Raw genomic sequence first — 19,891 nt, 5'->3', positions numbered from 1 at the left:
TCGTTAGTACTTCGGGCTCCACTTCCATAGACACTAAAGAAGAATACAAGATTTTACTTTGCATTGCACCATTTTTTTTAATCTACTGTCAATGGTTACCTGGTACGTTGATAATTTTGGCAACGGAAGATACGCAGCCAGCTTCATTGCACGCTTTACAGACAAGTTTTCCGGTTCTTTCCGCTTTAAGCTCGAGTGTCGAGTGTCCAGGAGATTCAGCTTTCGCTCATTTTTTCTGGCCTCAACACATCCATAATATCCAGTGTCTTTAAAAACTGCTTTTGGCCTTCTAAATATGAATTTTGATCCTTCATTTGCAGTTTCGTTGGTGATTGATGATGGTGACGTGTCCAACTAAAAAATATTCAATCGTCTACCTAGTGATCTTCTAAATAGATTAAAATATCCAACTTACCCAGTCTGAAAGATGTTTTGGATAAAAAAAATCGACGTCTTCCGAAGCTGTGCAGGTTATTTCTAACAGATCGCTCTGATTTATCACAATTTGGCCAGTTGGAGCGATAGTCAGCTCTGATAAACAGACTGGAGGAAAAATAAAAATTATTATCTACAATGTAATTTTCAAATATTGGATAAATAATTTACTTACGACAAAGATCCATCAGCAGAAGAATGAAATGTTTGATAAGCATTTTCGTTCTTTAATTTTCAATCCTTTGACGGAAGTGCGATTCGTCATTAAGTTTGATGTTACATCAAGAATATATATTTAATGTTATAACACGCACAATTGGGCTATTATGTTAGTTTTCAAACGGAATTTTATTTAATAGTTAATATCTGTTCTCGGAAATGACTCATACTGATTATAGATTTTATTGTATTTAGTTTTAGATTATTGTATTCGTTAATTGTAATAATGGATCGTTATTACAAGGAAGCATGGGTAATTCCGATAGGTATTGCTCAAGCACTCATAATTCTTATCAGTAGACTCAATTAGAAATGTAACTATTGTAGTTTACGATTTTAAAAATTTTGTTATATCGGAATGAGCTTATATATTTAAAAAAGTCAGGAGTTGGAAAAGTACAGTGCAATTTCACGAAAATCATTATTTAAAAAACCAAAATTTCATTTATTTATAATTCACATTTATGGTTTTCACAATAAAAGAAAAACTTCCATTTATTCTATAAATAATTTATATCGCTCGGAGTTGGCTGACCTTGATTTCTAATTCTGGTTTATCGGTTAAAAAAAACATTTTTATATTTTATTTTTTATCGTTCAAATTTCCGCTGAAAATATAAATTTAAGTTGAAAATTTATTTTTTTATCAATTTTTAAGTTAAAATAAAAAAAGATTTTTTCCAGGACTTCATCAAGCAAATAATAACAGCATTATAGACAACTGCAAGATTACCGAAGCTGAAAACACAGCAGAGGCTGAAATAAATAATTAATTTTAATATCAACACATAAGCAAAGATCGGATGTTCGTGAGGGAACTTTAAGGTGTGCAAAAGCTCGATACCTACCATTGACATACACCTGATAATAATTTTTAACAACAGAACCGTTCTTCGCCGTTCCTTCGCAAGAGTAGTTACCTTCGTCCCACCTTTTGATGTCTGCTATGGTCAGATGCGACGAATGCAAAGGCGCTTCTTTGGTTTCTTTTATCACAATTCTTCCTAAAATTGATAATTTTGTCATTGGGTTATCCATGAATTGGCTGCTGAACAACAAAAGCAAGCTTATCACCAGTTGCAAGGAGATTGGTAGACTTGTACCATTTAATATCATCAGGGAACTTGTCAATAGATGCACTGCATTGCATTGTGATAATAATTCCTTCATTTATGATCATTTCTCGGTTGACTGTGCCTAAACTGGATGAACCAACATCATCTGGCTCATCGGTAGGCTTCGTTGGTTTATTATCCTGAATTTCAATAAACAAGACGTCGCAAAAATTCCCAATCGAAGATTCAGGTGGAATAAATCTTACATACCTTTGACGCGTGTCTTTGGCTGACAGTCATTCAAATTCACAGGCTTGATAGTCGTCTTCTTCGAGACAGTATAAATCCCTGAGTCATCTGCTATTATAATATATATAATATAAATATAGCTATTATATATTAAATATTATAGTTATTATAATACATACATTATAATAAATATAAAAATTATTATAATTTATAAATAATAAATATATATATATATATAATATATTAGATTTATATAATATATATTATATAAATCTACTGAGTATAGGTCCTCCCCTTCCCCCTTATCCTTTATTTCCCTAATTCCCAAATTTGTCTTTAATGACAAATTTAGCTATTATATATGGCTATTATATTATTATTTTTTTTATACTTAATACTTAAACCGTTTGATTTTTCACACATCATAAGCAAAGAGGATGAGGTAGTTCTCTACTCTCGCCTAACAAAAAACAAGTAATTTTCTATCGCACTTGTAGAATAATATTTACAGATAAATGTGATCGAAAAATACTAGTTTCAACACAAAATTTTTAAAAAATGAGGTTCGCTTACAACACATGCGCGGTACCTTTCCTTTCTGAATAGACAATGGCGCAAAAAATTTAAAAGTAGATGTATTATATATTAATCAATTTTATTTTAGAAAATGAATTTATGGGGCGTGCACTTTTGGATTTTCCAAACTTTTTTGATTATAATTACAAAAATTAGAATGTATGATTTTCTTTCACCTCATATCTTTGCAGTATGAATTCGTCAAGGTAATTTCATGTATTTTCAGTCAGTGCTTGAAATAAAATCAATTAAATAAATGACTGTCTTAATATCCGAAAAATGATAGGAAAATTCCACGAATTTCATAAATAATAAAACATTTAGTAACACAATTAAATTTAAAAAAATTGTTTTATTAATTTTTGTGCTTACAAAATTTTTTAAATTATTGAAAATCATAATCATTTCTTTGGTGTTTTTTGTATTTCATATCTTACAGTAACTAACAAATTTATCTTATAACTAACACGAGTCTAGGCAACCACTGCTTGGATTGACAGCAATTACATGAAATATGCCAGCAACATTATCGATAACTGCAAGATGATTGAAGCAGTGAACACAGCAGAGGCTGAAACAAATAAATAATTTATGATAATCTTAACATCAAATTTAGCAAAGATATGCAGAAGCTCGATACCTACCATTGACATGCACGTGATAAAGTTTTCTGACAGCAGTACCGTCCAATTTTGTTCCTTCGCAAGAGTAGTCATTTTCGTCCCATTTCTGCATGTCTGTTATAGTGAGATGCAGCGAATGCAAAGCTGCTTCTTTGGTTTCTTTTATCTCAACTCTCCCTAAAATTGATAATTTTGTCAGAAGGTTGCCCATTCATTGGTTGCTGAGCAACAAAAGCAAGCTTACCACCAGTTGCAAGGACATTAGAGGCGTTGTACCATTTGACATCAACGCCGAATAAGGAAGTTGATGCGTTGCAATGCAAAGTAACGGCAGTTCCTTTAGTTACGTTCACTTCTTGGTCCTCTGTGCCTAAACTGAATTTATCACCATCTTCTGGCTTAGCTTCAGTCTTCGTTGCTTCAGTACTTGATGCTTTTTCTACAGAACCAGGCTTCTCGGATGCAGGACCTGAAACTTTGTAAAACAAAATCATGCATTACTTTCTATTTGACAATCATCTGACTTGTTGAAACCAATTCAATGCCTACCTTCGGCCTTCTTTGTTGTTACGTCAACTTGATTGTTAGTAACTAGCGCTGAGGTACTAGCCACTGGAGGTTGAACACTGGGCTGTTGAACTTGAGTCTGAGTAACTTCACAAAAAAAAGGAAAAAAAAATTTAGCTCTATCTAAACAATTCAGTATAATCGATTTATCTCAACATAAAGCTTGATTATATACCTTCAACATCGACCTTTTCTAGTTTGTTATCGTCGCCAAGCTTGTTCTTTGCTTTGCAAGATACGTAACCAGGCAATACGATTATGACTTTTACAACCGATGTCACTATAGTATCACCAGAAGTTTTTTTAGTGACCTTGAACATTCAAAATTATTGCTAGAACATTCTTTCAGATTAAAAAGTATACACTTCGAAAAAATGCAAAATGATTACATCTAGTGAATTCAATAACTATATTTTTATAAATGCACTAATTACCTCAAAGAATTTCTTCCCATTTTCTATGAGAGTATGGCGGTCATCCAAAAACTCCCATGTAATAACCGGCTTAGGGTTACCTGATGCTTGGCACGAGAACTCTACTACTTCGAGTAACTTATACGTCTTCTTATTTGGTTCGATTTTTATGATCTTCGGAGAAACTGAAGAAAAATTATAACGAGTTAATGATATTTCACTTTACAAACATTTGTAATTAATTTTTTTGGTTTAAATAGATACCTTCGATCTTTTTTTTCAAAGAGTTACCATCTGTGCTATTACCATCATTATTCTTCGGTTTCTCAACGTACGGACAACCATCACTGCCAGATTGGTCAGTGCCTTCAGCAGGAACTTTTCAGATCGAACATTATAGGAAATTAAATTAAACGGCTATTCATGATTAACAAAAAACTAAAAAAAAGTCAATGTATACCTTGTTTACTGATCGGTTTCGTCAGAGCATAATCTCCGTTATTATTATGCGTTTTACAAACTACGAATCCTTGCGGGCAGTTTTCTACCATCACAACGGATGATATTTCAAATTCTTTGGGCTCTTCTTTAATGACCTAAAACAAAGACAATGATTCCGATTGAAAATTATCTTGAAATAATTCGTCTTTTATCACGATTGAGCCGCTAATCATAATTCTTTGTGAACAGCATTTAATTACCTTAAATTCAGTTCCGTTTCCTACAAGACCGTCCTTATCCATACAACTCCAGGTTACTTCTGGCACAGGATAACCTTTGGCTTGGCATTGAAAGACCGTTGCTCCTTTTGATAAGCACGCTTCATTCTGCTTGACTTCCAGGACTTTCGGTGATGCTAATGAAAGATTTACGTCAATAATTTTGTTATATAAACTATCTATTTAGATATTAGTAACATACTTTCAGCCAAAACCTTGAAAGTGACCTTCTTTTGCATGTCTGCATGTTTAGCAAGGATAGTATGTATGCCTAAATCATCGATAGTAAATTTGGTCTTCGTATAATCAATCGAAAATTTTTCATCATTTACGGAAAAAAGTCTCATTTTGAGTGGTTCAATGATTCTATTTCCTTGAGGGTCAGTCCACTGTAATTCAGGCAGAGGAAACGCGTCGATGTCAATTGTCCACGTGTGCGAAGCACCGCTTTTGATTACGTCAACAGTTTTGGGGCCATTCAACGATATTTCTAGATGCTTCCGTTCTGAAGAATCAACAGAATTATTAGTCAACTTCTTAATTACATCAACTCACCTCTAATGATCAATGACTCACCATGGGGTGTTAGATTGATGTTGGCTGCTTCTACGGACGCATATTTATAAAGCCGACACTCGTAATTACCAAAATCTTCTTTAACTACATTTTTAATCGTCAGTTTAACCGTTACTCGTTTATAATCTAATTTCTCATTTTCAGGAGCAATCTCCAAGCTCGTTGTTACATTCTTGATTATGCGATCAGTTTGAGGAACCGTCCAATCAAGAACGAAGCGTTCGTAATCCGAAATGAGACTGGTGCACTGCATACTGAAATCCTTACCGATCTCCATCAAAGTGAACTTATCGGTGGTGATTACAGGCTTTTCCGAATAATTATCTGAGAATTTAGAAAAAAAGCGTTACTTACAATCAGTTACACCACAAACATCGATGTAATGCTCAATACCTATTATTTCGATTTTAAATTTCTTTATTTCTTCCTTCGTTCCATCTTTTTTCTCCGCCACACAGTAGTATCGTAAAGGACTACCTTTTTTGATGTTTTTTAGAGTTATTCCTTTTTTTGGATCATACTCGAATGAATCAACGAGCTGTAAGCACAACAGAATTAACATCGTCGCTTACGTACGCATGTGATCATCAATATCCAAAGCATGACTTACTGTATTATCAATCGAACTGTAAAGTTTCACTGAATAGTCGGAAGAAGTTGATCGGCAGGGCAGAATTACATCATCGTTCTCTTTTTTCAATAAAACATATTCAACATCGGGATTTACAAGCAAGAATGGCATGACATCTAACTTGTATATTGGTGCTGGAATTAAAGTATCATTAAAATCCTTACGGAAAAGGTAAGGCTGTTGTAAAAAAATAAAATTTTGAGTTACATTTCACGGTGACGTAGATCCATTTTACATTTGCATCGTTATAATTTTGTGGCGTTACGTCAATTTTACCAACATGAGGACCAGGTTTGTACTTGCTCTTCTCGACACATCCGTACCACCCACTGTCGTTATAAACTGAATTAGATCTTGTCAATTTGAACTTAGTTAAGCCATTTACTTGTTCGTTCGACAGTTTTACTTCTGATCTGATAGCCTAAGGAAAAAATTGTCTTTGTAGATTAATCAATTTTCATTAAACACATTTAAGGTGAATTTTAAACAAAGATGCTGATGACGCAATTTGGTACTCTGTTACATATTCTATTGTGTTCTTTTAAATACTAATTGAAAAAAAAATTTTTAATTAAAAAAATCGGAAAATTGTTCATAATAGCGATTTTTGCGAAAACAAAGAATTTGAAGCGTTGGAGAACTATGAAAAAAAAATTTTTTCAAGGATCTTAGAGGACAATTTAAAGTTTAAAAGTTATTGATGATATCCTTCGTTCATCCCTTTAATTCAAAGTTATTTAAAAATCCTTAATAATGCAAATTTTCGTCTTTTTTTCAGTCAAAAAAATTATCAAATTATCAAAACACGGAAAAATTTATAATTTTTTTTCCATCCCTTAATTTTTATGACGAGTGTTAAAGTGTCCAACTTACCACAGGTTCGATCGATATTGGATAGATGAAATCGACTGGTTCCAAAGCTGTACAGCTTATTTCTAGTTTTCCGCCCTGATCTATCTCAATGTCGTTACAGGGTGAAATGGTCAGCTTCGACGAACAAACTGTAGAAAAAAAAATTTTTTTCATTTACTACACAATCACCAGTCAGTGCAATACGTTGATATTCAGATAATAATTTACTTACGACAAATATTTATCAGTAAAAGAATGAAGTGTTTGTTGAACATTTTTACTCCTTAATTTTCGATCTCTAAATAGAACCATTAATATCTAACGAGGGTTTTATATACCTGAAAAAAATATGTCTAATGCTATAGCTCGTAAAATTAGAGTTCTATATTAGACTTTGATGAAATAGTATTGTTACGTCAGCATATGTTCTTAGACATGATACACATTGATAAAGAATTTAGTGTCACTTTAATGTCTTGGTTAATTGCATTAATAGATGATTCATTAATTGGAAATATGACAAACCCATGCGCCTTTGCTTCAGGCATGTGCTATAATTGACTGGAATTCATTTAAAAATTTTTAACAAATAGTTTATTGTTAAAACTTTTAGATTTTTATGATTGCAACATAATGTGACACTAATCGAAACAAAGAATTAGGTGAACTAAAAAAAATGAAGGGTTTATTTGGATGATGAAATAGAAAGAAGAAGGATACAAAATTTGATGCATCTGTTAGCTTAAATAGTCAATTATAATTTAAAATAATAACTTTAAAAATTATACTAAGGTACCCGCGGGAAATAAAGCCTAAGTAAGGGTAACGTGACACAAACCAAGACTATTTTAAAAATTTAAAAATTTTTTTAAAAAGATCTTTAGATTATTTTACGACTTTTTGAATATTTTAAAAATACTCTAAATTGAAATTTTTCAAAATCCAAGACAGACGCGACAGAGAGATATATAAAGAAAATTCCCACCAAATTTCAAAGGAATCGGTCGGGTAGAACTTGAAATATCATGTTAATCACTTCAAAAAAATTAGTTTTGAGAAAATCGCGTTTAAAGTTTGAGAAACAATTCCAGTAGAATAACTCGTATAATAATATTTCGCGTTACTAAAACCATAAGGGTGTATAAAAAAATTTTTTTTGCTCCAATCGATGTAAAAATAGTAATAACACACCTACATTTTTATAATTATCGATTTGTTATCATTCATTTTTACGTTTACTCGACTGTTCTCTTTTTTCTTATCTATTTTTTATTAAATTAAAGCAGTTTTTATTTTTCTCAATTCTTCTATTACTTTTAAATCCATAAATAGAGAAGAGAAGCAATAAGAAGAAAAAAATTTATTGTTGAAAAAACATTTTTTTTATTTTTTATTGATAACAATTTATTTGATAATAATTATATTAGCGACATTAAAAAAATTTTTTATGATACTTTAATATTACTGTTACTAATAATTAATAAAAAAGCACTCTAACGTCTGATAACTCCAACACAACAGTAATTTCTTATAAATTAAATAATATATTTCAAACTAGATTTTTCCACTTTGCAAATTTCTTGTTACAGTCTTTTTTAATTAACCAAGATAAACAACCAAATTTAAAATTTATAAAATATGTAATTATTTGTTTCCAAACTTTTTATACCATAAAAATCTTCGAGTGAGTAAATAATGCATCTTTGTGATAAGTTTGAATAGGATATTTGACTTTTGGTTGTCATATTCTAAATCCAAGGGGATCATTCGACTGGAGGAAGATAGTACGCCTTGTTAAAAGTAACTTGGCTCATTGCCTCCAATATTCCTCGTACCGATCTCAATAGCCACTCAGCCAGCGCCATCTTGCTGCGACTCGAGTCTTTTCTTTATACCTCATTATTTTTTATCATTATCATTATTCTCATTATATTTATACCGGTACTTAATATCTGTCTATATTTATGTCTATACATCCTATAAAAATTGGTCAAGATACCGGAAGACTGTAAAAGACAACGCTGTCTGTTTTGTGAGTCACAAAATTCTCGATTGTTCTGAGATTTATTATTTTGAGCAGCTTATTATTAGGATAATCTTTATTGTTAAATTTGAATTAAATTAAAATTAATTATAATCCAATCGAGATAATTTTACTGTATGTCTTGAGTTAAGCATCAAGATATATACTCAAAATTGCGCTTATTACATTTTTGAGCTCTTCGAGCTCAAAAATATAATTTTGATGTAGTTTTGAGCTCTCCGAGCTCAAAAGTCTGATAGAAGTTTAATAAAACACTATTTTTTGAATTTTCAAACCGCAATAACTTTTGAATGAATGAACCGATTTTCACGCAGTTGGCGACATTCGACGTAGTTTTTCAAATTCTATGATACATTTTTAAACACAAATTAATAAGACCGGAAGTATCGGTGTAATTCGAAAAAAACGCTTTCATTCGATTTCTTTCGTCAACAATAACTCACGAACGAATCAACCGATTTTGACCGGCTTGGTGGCGATCGACGTGGTTTTTCGATGTTAAGAGCTGAATAGTTTTTGGAATTGATCGATCAAGCCGTTTAAAAGTTATTAAAAAAAAACTTGATTTGAAAAAATTTTTTTTCGTAATTTTTTTAAGATTCCTCAAAATCGACCGGTCGGAATCGGTCCAAATTGTATTTAAAATCTAAGTTTGATCAAGCCCTTTCAAATAACACCAACCGCGATCAAATCGGCCAAGCCGTTCAAAAGTTATGAGAGGTTTACACACATACACACATACATACAGACATACAGACACTATCGCGGGAATAGTCAGGAAAGGTTCCTAGGACCTCAAAATGTCAAGATCTGATGAAAACTCGATTTTCGAAAAACGGGGTAAAAACAATAACTTCCCGAGTTTTGAAAATTTTAAATTTTCTTAGTGGGAAATTAAAAATAACGATAGTAAAATAGTAAAAGTTCTTTAACTTTATCTCCATGTACTGCTGTCACGTTCATCGGTCATAATATCAGAAGCACATATCTGTGAACATTTAAATTAAGTGGTATGATGTATTTCGCAGGGCGTAAAAGTACGTCAAGTGTGCGAAAGAGAGGAACAAAATGACAAGTGCAACTGTTTAAAGAGTTTCACTACATCGCTTCCCCTTGTTTTGGTTAGCATGTTTCGTTTGATGAAGAGCTTGGATTACACGAATCTCTATCGACAAAAAAGCGTTCGCTTACGATTACAATAACAATTTCGTACATTTGTCAAATTATCATACAGTTAAATATAAAAGCCAATAACTCAATCAAAAACATCCGTGACAAATGTCAACGTACGCATTTATAATTCTTAAGTTACACAAACATTGGAGGTTAGTTGGCGCTAGCTGCAATTATGATAACAATACATGTTAGTTGAACGTGCGGCTATTTTATGTTTACGAGTGAGGGTATCACTATATTTTGGATACAGATTGTGTTTTGACATCGCGCCAGTTGTTGCCATTTATTTAGTCATTACACGACACACACGTATCCACACACGTTATATGCCAGAACGCTAGTAGATATTTATACCTGCTGACAATATTGTTGTATACCCAAGTACGTTAAATACTGGATGAAAATGACGCGAGTGGTTAATTTGCATTATAAGTGTCCTTGTTATTGCTATGCCCGTTATTATTATCGGGTTATAAATTAGAGAATCGTTGAAGGCGAGGATCATTATTGTCATTGTCGCGATACTATTGTTTTTCATTGGATAATAAATTTTCACATTTTGTTTTTAATCGAAAAATTTTAACTGACTTTGATTCATTTTAAAAGCACAATTTGCAAGATAATAAAATGTAGGGACCGGCCTTACCGGTCAATGTGAATGCAGCAGAAAAAATAATTCAGTAATTAATTTATTTACTCAATATTGCAAATACAACGTACGTTTCAAGCAGAATCAACTCCCATGAAATTTTTTTATACCAGAGGGCAAGGCTTATAAAGATCAAACGTCCCGCGGCAAGACCGCCGGTCAAAGTATGAGGCCTCAAAGTAGCAGGAGACAATGACGAGTACGTAGACATGACATGTACTGAGAGACGGAATTATAGTCATGTCTGGTGGTAAATAGAGAGAGGATGAAACGTATGAGATTGCACTGCAATATACTAAGCAAGTTTAAACCCAAGACCGAGTTGAGACCGCAACTGAAGAAGCGAGACCGCGACTTGTGGTACTCAACAACTTCAGTACCAACAGTATCTACCGACGTTGAATGGCGGCGCTTTGTACTTGCAATCGCCAACAGATCATTACATGCTTCTATATTTTTTCCCTTTTTTATGTACAACGGCCACATTGCGATGCTCCAGTAAAGACAATGACAAGAATTACCTATGACAACCAAGACTTATTATTTATAACTCGGGTTTTAAGTTATTGCAGAAATTCAAAAAAAAAAATTTATTGAAGTTATACTTCTTTTGGCGCGTTGGAGAAAATTGATGAGGGTGAATTTTTACGATGCGCGCGCACACCGACTCCCAAATTTAACAGTATGAAATTAGTTCTAGGTGGCATGAAAGTCGATAGCTATGTTCAAGTTGTATATTCTAGTATTTTTGTAGTTAGAAGTTCTAAGTTAGAATAGGGATGCACGATTCCAAAAGAAAAATCGATCTCGAGAATCGCGATAAATTTTATTGAAAGAATTGATCCTTGATAAAATCGAGTGTGAAAGAATCGATCCACTGATAATCGATCGTTTGAATGAAGGCGTAATTTTCAAGTTTAAAGAAATCCATATCATTATATTGAACTAATTTAAAAATTAATATGGCTTATACTAATGCATTTTCAATTATTAAAATAGACATTTCTTCTAGATTGAAAATAATATTTTATTGCACTTAATAACAGTGAATTATAATTTTTTTACTAAATGCTTTCTCATATTTAAATGAGTTAATTAATTATTAATTAAATTGATTTAATTAAATATTAATACTGCTATTAAATATTAATAAAATAAAAAGTATTATTAGTTAAATGTATATTTTAATAAAAAAATAAATATTTTTTTCTAGTTTCAAAAATAATAATAAAATTATTAAAAGAAAGTAAAATTAAGTTTTTTTTATTAGAAATACCATTCCGCTGTTGGTAGGGATTTAAGGAACAATATTTGCTGAAAATGGTCAGCACTTAATCGATTTCTGATAGCATTTCCAATATGACTAGCAATAGAAAAAAGTCTTTCACACGGGACAGAAGTTGCAGGAATCGTGAGGTGTTCTAAGGCTATCGATGATAAAACTGGTGCAGATTTTTTTTTCTCGGTTCAAAACTCAATTGCGTTTTCATCTTCTTGAGAAGGACTATCGATAAATTTTTTTTCTAATACGATTATAAAAATTTTCAATGACACAGAATTTATTAGATATTTCACCATATTTGTATTTTATTTATATAGTAAATGAGTTAAAAAATTACACTTGTTGATTTGAATAATTTCTATAAGTGGGATTTTTCTCATTTTAACTGCTACAATTAATTTGTTATAATATTTAAAAAAAATTTTATCTCAATTTTAGAATCAAGTTTTTAAATTACTTAAAAAATACTTTCTTTCAAAATTCCCGGTCATCGTCGCCATTTTATTTTTAGACGATCGATTCCGACTCTGAAGAATCGATCTAAATAATCGAATCGACAACAGGAAAAGATCGATTCTAGTAAGAATCGATTTTGAATCGTGCATCCCTAAGTTAGAACACGTGTTTCGTTACAGTATAATCAAACAGTGTGAATAAATAAACGTTATTTTGGTGTTTTTATTAAATCAATTTTATACACGACGGTGATAGTATATACTAATAATTTATTAGTATACATGTATATATATATATATATATATATATATATATATATATATATATATATATATATATATATATATAAATTGAATATTATTGATAAAACTGATTTAAATAAACTATTTTGAGTGCATTTATAGATTTAAGGTTGATTGTCGGTATGTATAATTTATTTATATCATTAATCAAAAATTATTACGTTATTATTATTTAAAAAATAGATTTTTTATGTTTTGTTTTATTTCTGATACATTAATAAGTTTTAAGTATAAATAAAAAAAATTAATTTATTTTCTATACATGTTTATATAAACCCTAAATACTGAGTGTTCATACTGTTTTTGTTCTTAACTATTCGTTAAATTTGATTTATTGATATTTTAATTATTTTTTTTATATTCTTATTATAACAAACAAATTTTATTAAGTAACTCTAAAAATTACGAGCACTCAGCTTAACATGAGATATTTATATAAACATATATAAAAGTTACCTATGATTTTGAGTGGAGACTTTAATATAAACTTTAATTCAAAGACTTCTGAGCCACTGATAAAATTTTTTAATGACGATTTAAATCTATCAATTAATAATGACACTTCAGTTTCATCAACACGGCATGGCACCACTATTGATGGTGTATTTACAAGGTACTTATCTACAGTTTCAACAAGACTATTTATATCATACTTTAGCTACCACAAACCTCTTGTTACTCACGTCCCTATTCAGTCACTACGAGAAGAATCTACAAGTATAAAATAGTTTATTTAAAATATTTATAAATATATTTAATTCATAGTCATAATGATTGTATATTTTTACTATGTAGTCATATTTTCACGTAAATAAAACGTTTTTCATTTAAATGTAATCTTTTTAATTAATTTTAGTATAATATTTATCGTTAATCACCACTGAATTTTAGTTATTTTTTTTTCTATACGCCAAAGAAGTATAACTTCTAACGCGTGTACATGAGTACACACACTCTTTTTTTTATAATAATAATTTTTTAACTTCCCGCTAAAAAAATTGAAAATTTTCAAAACTCGGGATATTATTGTTTTTACCCCGTTTTCCGAAAATCGAGTTTTCATCAGATCTTGACGTTTTGAGGTCCTAGGAAGCTTCTCTGACTATTCCCGCGATAGTGTCTATGTATGTATGTATGTGTGTATGTGTGTATGTATGTAAACCTCATCAAGTTTTTTTTGAATAACTTTTAAACGGCTCGATCGATCAATTCCAAAAACTAATCAGCTCTTAACATCGAAAAACCACGTCGATCGTCACTAAGCCGGTCAAAATCGGTTGGTTCGTTCGTGAGTTATCGTTGACGAAAGAAATCGAATAAAAGCGTTTTTTTCGAATTACACCGAAACTTCCGGTATTATCAACTTGTGTTTAAAAATGTATCATAGAATTCGAAAAACTGCGTCGAATGCCGCCAACTGCGTGAAAATCGGTTAATTCATTCAAAAGTTGTTGCGGTTTGAAAATTCAAAAAATAGTGTTTTATTAAACTTCTATCAGACTTTTGAGCTCGGAGAGCTCAAAACTACATCAGAATTATATTATTGAGCTCTTCGAGTTCAAAAACGTAATAAGCACAATTTGAAGCGCTAAATTATTTAGTAACCATAACTGAATCTTATTAAATAGAACTAAATCATTTTATTAGTATAATTTATTAGTTACCCTAATAATTTTATGACATTTCATACATGCTATCTCTAAAATAGTAAGAAAGATCTAAATCAAAAATTTTAAGTGCTAAATACCCCCCAAATCCCTTTTTCCCCCGATGAACAATTCCAACGCCTCCCACTGGAAACCCTGGAGCACCTTCTACCTCCATAGCGTCAAAAAACGGGACGGTTGATTGCCCAGCGTCTTTCTTTAAATCAGATTTTTGGAACTTGACAAATTGTCCTTTTGATGAATCAAACAGATTTTTGGTTGACTTAGTCGGAAGATCTGGTTCGCTTAAGATCAGTTCGGTCCTTCTAAAAATGAAACGGAAGCATTGAGGATCAAGACTTGAAATCTACGATTATCTATCTAATCGACAAACCTTTGATCTTTATGTTCCGGGGATATCCAATAAGTCCGTTCATCATCATCTAAAATTCTTCCGCTTAGAAAATCCATGGGTGACACTCGTATTTGTAGTTCAATTGAATCAAATTTCAGTTGATGATCTGGCGAATCTTCAGCAAGCCTAAATCTTACCCCGGTTACAGCATACCCAAGTGGAGCAACTAGGTCGTCAAGATTAATGCTTTCTGGGTGCCAATAATCGAGACCAAGTTGCATTGGAGTATTGTTTCCGTCTTTGATAAAAAATTTCTGCGTGCTTTCGTCGTAGCCAATGTCTTCTAATGGCTTCCAAGGATCGTATCCGTTGAATTTTGTTAGTCCTAGTCTACCTTCTTTTATTTGGACGTGGATCATGTAATCTTGTCGAACAAATCTGACCCCCATGACTACCCTGCGATGCAAAATAATTTTTAAATGTTAATAAGGATTTAATTCATTTTATTCTATGTCATGAATTATCTAATCTTGGTGAAATCTTTTCAAAAATCATTCTAATCTGATCAATTCTTGTTATTTCTAACAATTTTTCCAAAAAATTCGATAAAATCTGTCAAAATATGCTCTAATCTTATGAAATATCTCTTAGATTTGACAATATTATGTCAAGAACTTCTATTTGCTCCTCATCTAACAAAATTTAAAAAGATTTTGTTAAATCTTGTCAGATTTAATCCTTTTTTACCGAAAAAATGATAAATTCTCCGTAAATTTGGTGAAATCTTTTTAAAATTTGTTCTAATCTGATCAAATCTTGTTAGACCTAATAATTTTTTCAGAAAATATGATAAAGTTTCTTTAAATATGATCTCATCTGTTGGCATGACTTTTAGATTTGACAAGATTATGTCAAATTATCACCAAAATTCTATCAAATTAGCTAAATTTTGTCAGATTTAATCACTTTTAACAGAAAAAATAAACAATTCTCCCTAAATCTGATCTTATCTACTCAAATCTGATCAAATTTAAGTGAATTTAACAAGATACAGTGTATATTCAGGATCTAATCTTGTTTTAACATTATAAAAAAAATACGCAACATGTTATCTGCAATATTCGATACTTGTTCCCTGAAGCTGATAGCAGTCACAACATGGTATCCAGGCTCTTGTTTCTTGACACAAGTACACATGCAGTAGTCGCAATCTCTGAGTTTCCATCCGTCATAATAGCTTCTTAAATATTCTTTCTGGTAACATGGGAGACTTTGATTACCATAAACAACTCCTTCAGAATCTTTGAACCACTGGAAGCGTCTTGAGTTGTATTTTTCGTAAGTCTAATCAAGAATACGGTATCAAATGCATGATTGATTCATGAATTATTAATTTTAGTTGGAGAAAAATTAATATATTACCTTACACACTTCCAAATGACCTTTTATTAAGTGACAATCACGGAATTCTCTACAGTCACGATCATTAATTGGATATTTCATTGAACAAACATCACAGTTGTGACTACAAGATTTTACGATACTCATATCTTTTTCATTGACAATTACTGTTTGGATCATTTTTTCTAATTCATAATACCATTCTCTATTATCTGCAAAATTATAAAATTATAAATTATATTAAAATTTATCATTATAATTCGTGACCTGTCCAAGATTATTGTGCACGTTAAAAAAACGTAGTACTACTTACATTCATCAAATTTATTTGCGTCACACCTATACACAATAAATTTGTAAAAATGAATAGTATCTCTAGTTATTTTTAAATTTTTCTCAAATTTATTCAAGTAGATACCAAACAACTTGCCTAACATTCCAGGACTATTTTCTGGAATATAATAAAAAAACAAATTAAAATAATTGAATATCAAGAATATTTGGACTGTTAACATTGCTAATGATACTGACTGTCCAAACATCGAGCGTTTGCAATATTTACAAACCAATACAAGACGAATTCTTTGAGGTATGAAGTCATGACTTTATGGAAAAATTTGAACAAACCTTCCCGCAATGAACTTTTTTGACCACAAGATTTCCAAGAATTTTCCAACTTGAAAAGTAATTTTATTAATATTATAAATAATTACTTGTACAGTTAATATGTTATTACAAAGAATTTTGAATTATGAACAAAAAAACTAGTTTAGTGGTAGCAACATGACAATCATGTTGCTGTTACATGACTGTCATGATACTGCAACATGACTGCCATGTAGCCAAAACATGACAAATCATGTTGTTGCCACATGATTTTTCTCATGTTACCCCAACATGACTGTCATGTCGTTGAAACATGACAAATCATGTTGCTGCCACATGATTTTTCTCATTCTACCGCAACATGATTGTCATGTCATTGAAACATGACAAATCATGTTGCACTAACATCGTATAATAATAAAAATTTCAATGCTTACACTAAATCCTTGAAGAACGTTCTCAATAAAATTTTTATAAATCGTCGCAATAGATTGCGCCCTATAATCAATTTCAAGAAATCTTGTCACTCCAAACAACAACGGACACAAACCAGCCAAATGATCGGAATCATCGCTCTCGTGAAAAGAAATCAGCGACTTAGCACGAGCATCTATTATTGTCCAAGTTTCTTCCATGCTACTTACTAGCGGTAAGAAAGATCTTCTGACCTCTCCACCCTTTACTTCTGCCTCCTGTAAATTTTTCAAAAGCATCCGGAAAGGTGGATACCAATACTCTTCAAAAATGTCGCTGGATATCGTATTTAGTGCTTCCAGCGCTCCAACTGCATCCGATAAAATATTTTTTAAAATTCTGTTCTTTGTGTCATCGTCGGTTTTACTCTTTAATTGGTAAGTATTTCTTTCCACTTTTTCCATCAAACTTTGGAAGAATCTGTTTACTGCTGTAGTGTCGTAAATATCTGATTCTTTTAGTGGTTCCACACAATCGATCGCGAAAAATGTTAAAATTAAAGTTACTGCTACTTTTGCTATCATTCTGTTATTTTTTTGTTCAATAATTTTTTCAATATGATTTTTAACGTTGGTTAACAAACGTTCAATTTTGGAAGTTAATTGCACGAGTAATGATTGAGACAATAGTACGTTTTTTTTTTTTTTTTATCAATTTAGATTAAAGAACCAGTGAATGGTCTTTTATCATTGACAGTAAAAAACCCGATTAGTGTCAGAGGAAATAACTAGCGTTTAAAAAAATAATAAATTGATAAATACTGGGTAATTTTATTTTTTTTTAATTAAAAAATTTTTTGAATTAAAAATAGAAAATTGCGTTGAAAATTGAAATTTTTTTAAGAAAATTAATATTTTTTCATTTCCCGGGTCGAAAAATTTAAAATGATTTTTATTTCAAATTTTTGATCTGTATTTGAAAAAGTAATTCAAAATAAAAAAATAACTCGATGTACTATTAAAAATTTTATTATTGTGAATCTTTAGTTCCTCGACGGCCAACAGATGGCGCAAGATAGTTTATATTTCTCCTTTGCAAAAAGTTAAATTAAAATATTAAATACTCTAAAAAATTGAAATTTTTTAAAGGAAAATTGTCTTTATAATTTACATTTTTCTTTGATAAAAAAGCTTCAAAAACTTTACTATTAATCATTTTTATTTTAAACTAATTCTTTTAGATTTTCTCAAGTAAAATTATTGTAACTCGTTATTTGATGCTAAATATAGTCAAAGGTGGACAAAAATTTGAATACATCATTCGGGATTTATCGAATTCATTAATCTCTTGATTAATCTTGTAATTTTCTTATGAAGTTACAAATATTTTTTAAAATACATTGACATGCATATAATTATGATGAAACAATATTAATTTTAAAAGTTTATTTTATTTAAAAGTGTTAGATTAAAATCTAATTTGAAAATTTGTTATTTTTCTTCAGACATTTTTTTAAAAATTTTTACAGTGCTTCTGAAATCACTTTTTAAGCCTTTGAACAGAAAACAAATAAAAAAATTGATTTCTCTTTTATTTGACGGAAAGAAAATAATTTTAAAGCTTATCAATATAAAAAAATCCCATTTTTTTGTATTGTGTATACAAGTGGATCAAATTCAAATTAAATGAGAATGAATTCTCGAAATATTAAATGGTCTTTGGAATTTATTCCTCGTCTGTCATCAAATACTTATACTATTAATTATTTTAGTCGCTTTATCATATTTGTGAGGAAAAATAATTAAAAAAAAATATTATTCCAGATTTTTGGTCCACAAAACATAATATTATCATTTGCTTAAAAAAAATCTTAAAAAAATAATACTATCTCTGTTTATCGTATGAAGTTTTGTAGCGATCGCTAGGTGGCGCAATATAGTTTAAAATTCTCACTTGCGAAGTAATAAATATAGCTTTTGAATAGCTTTCACAAGATTTAATACTTAATTTTTATTTTTCAAAAAATCTTTTAATATTTTTCCTAGATGATTAATATTAAAACTTCATGAACGTTATTGTCAACAGTGATTACTCGATATTACAGTACACGAGCAATGTCCAGTGGACATATTCCTTCGAGTAAATCATGCATTGGATCAACTGTAAAGTTTCTTCATTAATGAAATTCTAACTTTACATTTGATCACATGATTCTATACTAAAATTTTTGATAAAGTAATTATCCTAAATGTATAATTAGAATTGTCTCAGAGATATTTTACGCCGATATTTTGACTCCGATGCATTTTCTTTTTTTTTTGGTTGAAAAAAATAGATGAAAAAAATTTGCGTTGAAACTTTCCGAAAATCGAAAATTTTAATTGTTACCTAGAATTGTAGCTAATTGAAAATATTCTCAACTTCAGTGGACAGTCTTTGCATTCAATTTGATCAAACGAAAATTTGGATATCTTGGTCAATTTTATTTGAGCCAATGAGATTTCGATAACTCCAAAGTCGCTTTCTTAAATCATTCAGAATTTTACGGTGAATAAAATGAATTTATTATATATAAACAGTCTCTTTTTATAGCTTGGAAGACAAACAACTTTCTGTAACAAATATTGATGGAATTTTGTTCAATT

General features: G+C 30.5%; 3 protein-coding genes across 4 annotated transcripts; all 3 read right to left on the bottom strand.

Moving 5' to 3' along the window:
- Positions 1-3: 3 nt before the first annotated feature.
- On the bottom strand, positions 4-658 carry LOC141532390 (uncharacterized). The gene is made up of 4 exons (XM_074250720.1): positions 611-658; positions 416-543; positions 100-354; positions 4-33 (listed from the first exon to the last, which is right to left on the bottom strand). Exons 1-4 carry the CDS (start codon positions 651-653, stop codon positions 4-6), a joined length of 456 nt encoding a protein of 151 aa, XP_074106821.1. The 5' UTR covers positions 654-658.
- Positions 659-2,904: 2,246 nt separating this feature from the next.
- LOC141532389 (mast/stem cell growth factor receptor Kit-like) lies at positions 2,905-7,190 on the bottom strand. The gene is made up of 16 exons (XM_074250719.1): positions 7,148-7,190; positions 6,937-7,064; positions 6,271-6,484; positions 6,043-6,197; positions 5,826-5,970; positions 5,433-5,756; positions 5,059-5,361; positions 4,839-4,993; positions 4,598-4,733; positions 4,402-4,515; positions 4,159-4,322; positions 3,900-4,035; positions 3,707-3,811; positions 3,402-3,632; positions 3,179-3,334; positions 2,905-3,105 (listed from the first exon to the last, which is right to left on the bottom strand). The coding sequence occupies exons 1-16, from the start codon at positions 7,188-7,190 to the stop codon at positions 3,038-3,040; spliced, it is 2,577 nt and encodes an 858-aa protein (XP_074106820.1). The 3' UTR covers positions 2,905-3,037.
- On the bottom strand, positions 6,946-17,895 carry LOC141532239 (uncharacterized). 2 transcript variants are annotated; one of them, XM_074250483.1, is made up of 9 exons: positions 17,270-17,895; positions 16,758-16,902; positions 16,540-16,677; positions 16,248-16,438; positions 15,931-16,169; positions 14,865-15,281; positions 14,572-14,796; positions 7,148-7,253; positions 6,946-7,064 (listed from the first exon to the last, which is right to left on the bottom strand). In XM_074250483.1, exons 1-8 carry the CDS (start codon positions 17,828-17,830, stop codon positions 7,214-7,216), a joined length of 1,956 nt encoding a protein of 651 aa, XP_074106584.1. In that variant the 5' UTR covers positions 17,831-17,895; the 3' UTR covers positions 6,946-7,064; positions 7,148-7,213. The 2 variants fall into 2 exon arrangements, with proteins under 2 accessions (XP_074106584.1, XP_074106583.1); XM_074250482.1 differs by lacking the exons at positions 6,946-7,064; positions 7,148-7,253 and having other exon boundaries at positions 13,380-14,796.
- Positions 17,896-19,891: the final 1,996 nt, after the last annotated feature.

This window comes from Cotesia typhae, unplaced genomic scaffold (genome assembly GCF_013202065.1).
Source record: "Cotesia typhae breed Kobodo isofemale line unplaced genomic scaffold, CoteBio_Ctyphae contig_59, whole genome shotgun sequence".
NCBI classification, from domain to species: Eukaryota; Metazoa; Arthropoda; class Insecta; order Hymenoptera; family Braconidae; genus Cotesia; species Cotesia typhae.
Note: the sequence above shows the minus strand (reverse complement) of the source record. Positions and strands in the feature narration are given on the sequence as shown.

Bases quoted from the DNA above. Each gene is read 5' to 3' on its own strand.
- LOC141532390 (XM_074250720.1), bottom strand. From the start codon at position 653: ATGCTTATCAAACATTTCATTCTTCTGCTGATGGATCTTTGTC. The intron at 355-415 runs GTAAGTTGGATA...AATATTTTTTAG, and splicing joins CAAAACATCTTTCAGACTGG to TTGGACACGTCACCATCATC. The intron at 34-99 runs GTAACCATTGAC...ATTCTTCTTTAG, and splicing joins CAAAATTATCAACGTACCAG to TGTCTATGGAAGTGGAGCCC.
- LOC141532389 (XM_074250719.1), bottom strand. From the start codon at position 7,190: ATGTTCAACAAACACTTCATTCTTTTACTGATAAATATTTGTC. The intron at 7,065-7,147 runs GTAAGTAAATTA...TTTTTTCTACAG, and splicing joins TTTACTGATAAATATTTGTC to TTTGTTCGTCGAAGCTGACC. The intron at 4,323-4,401 runs GTATCTATTTAA...ATTTTTCTTCAG, and splicing joins TTTGAAAAAAAAGATCGAAG to TTTCTCCGAAGATCATAAAA.
- LOC141532239 (XM_074250482.1), bottom strand. From the start codon at position 17,830: ATGATAGCAAAAGTAGCAGTAACTTTAATTTTAACATTTTTCGCGATC. The intron at 16,903-17,269 runs GTAAGCATTGAA...TTACTTTTCAAG, and splicing joins ACGTTCTTCAAGGATTTAGT to TTGGAAAATTCTTGGAAATC. The intron at 16,170-16,247 runs GTAATATATTAA...ATTCTTGATTAG, and splicing joins GTCATTTGGAAGTGTGTAAG to ACTTACGAAAAATACAACTC.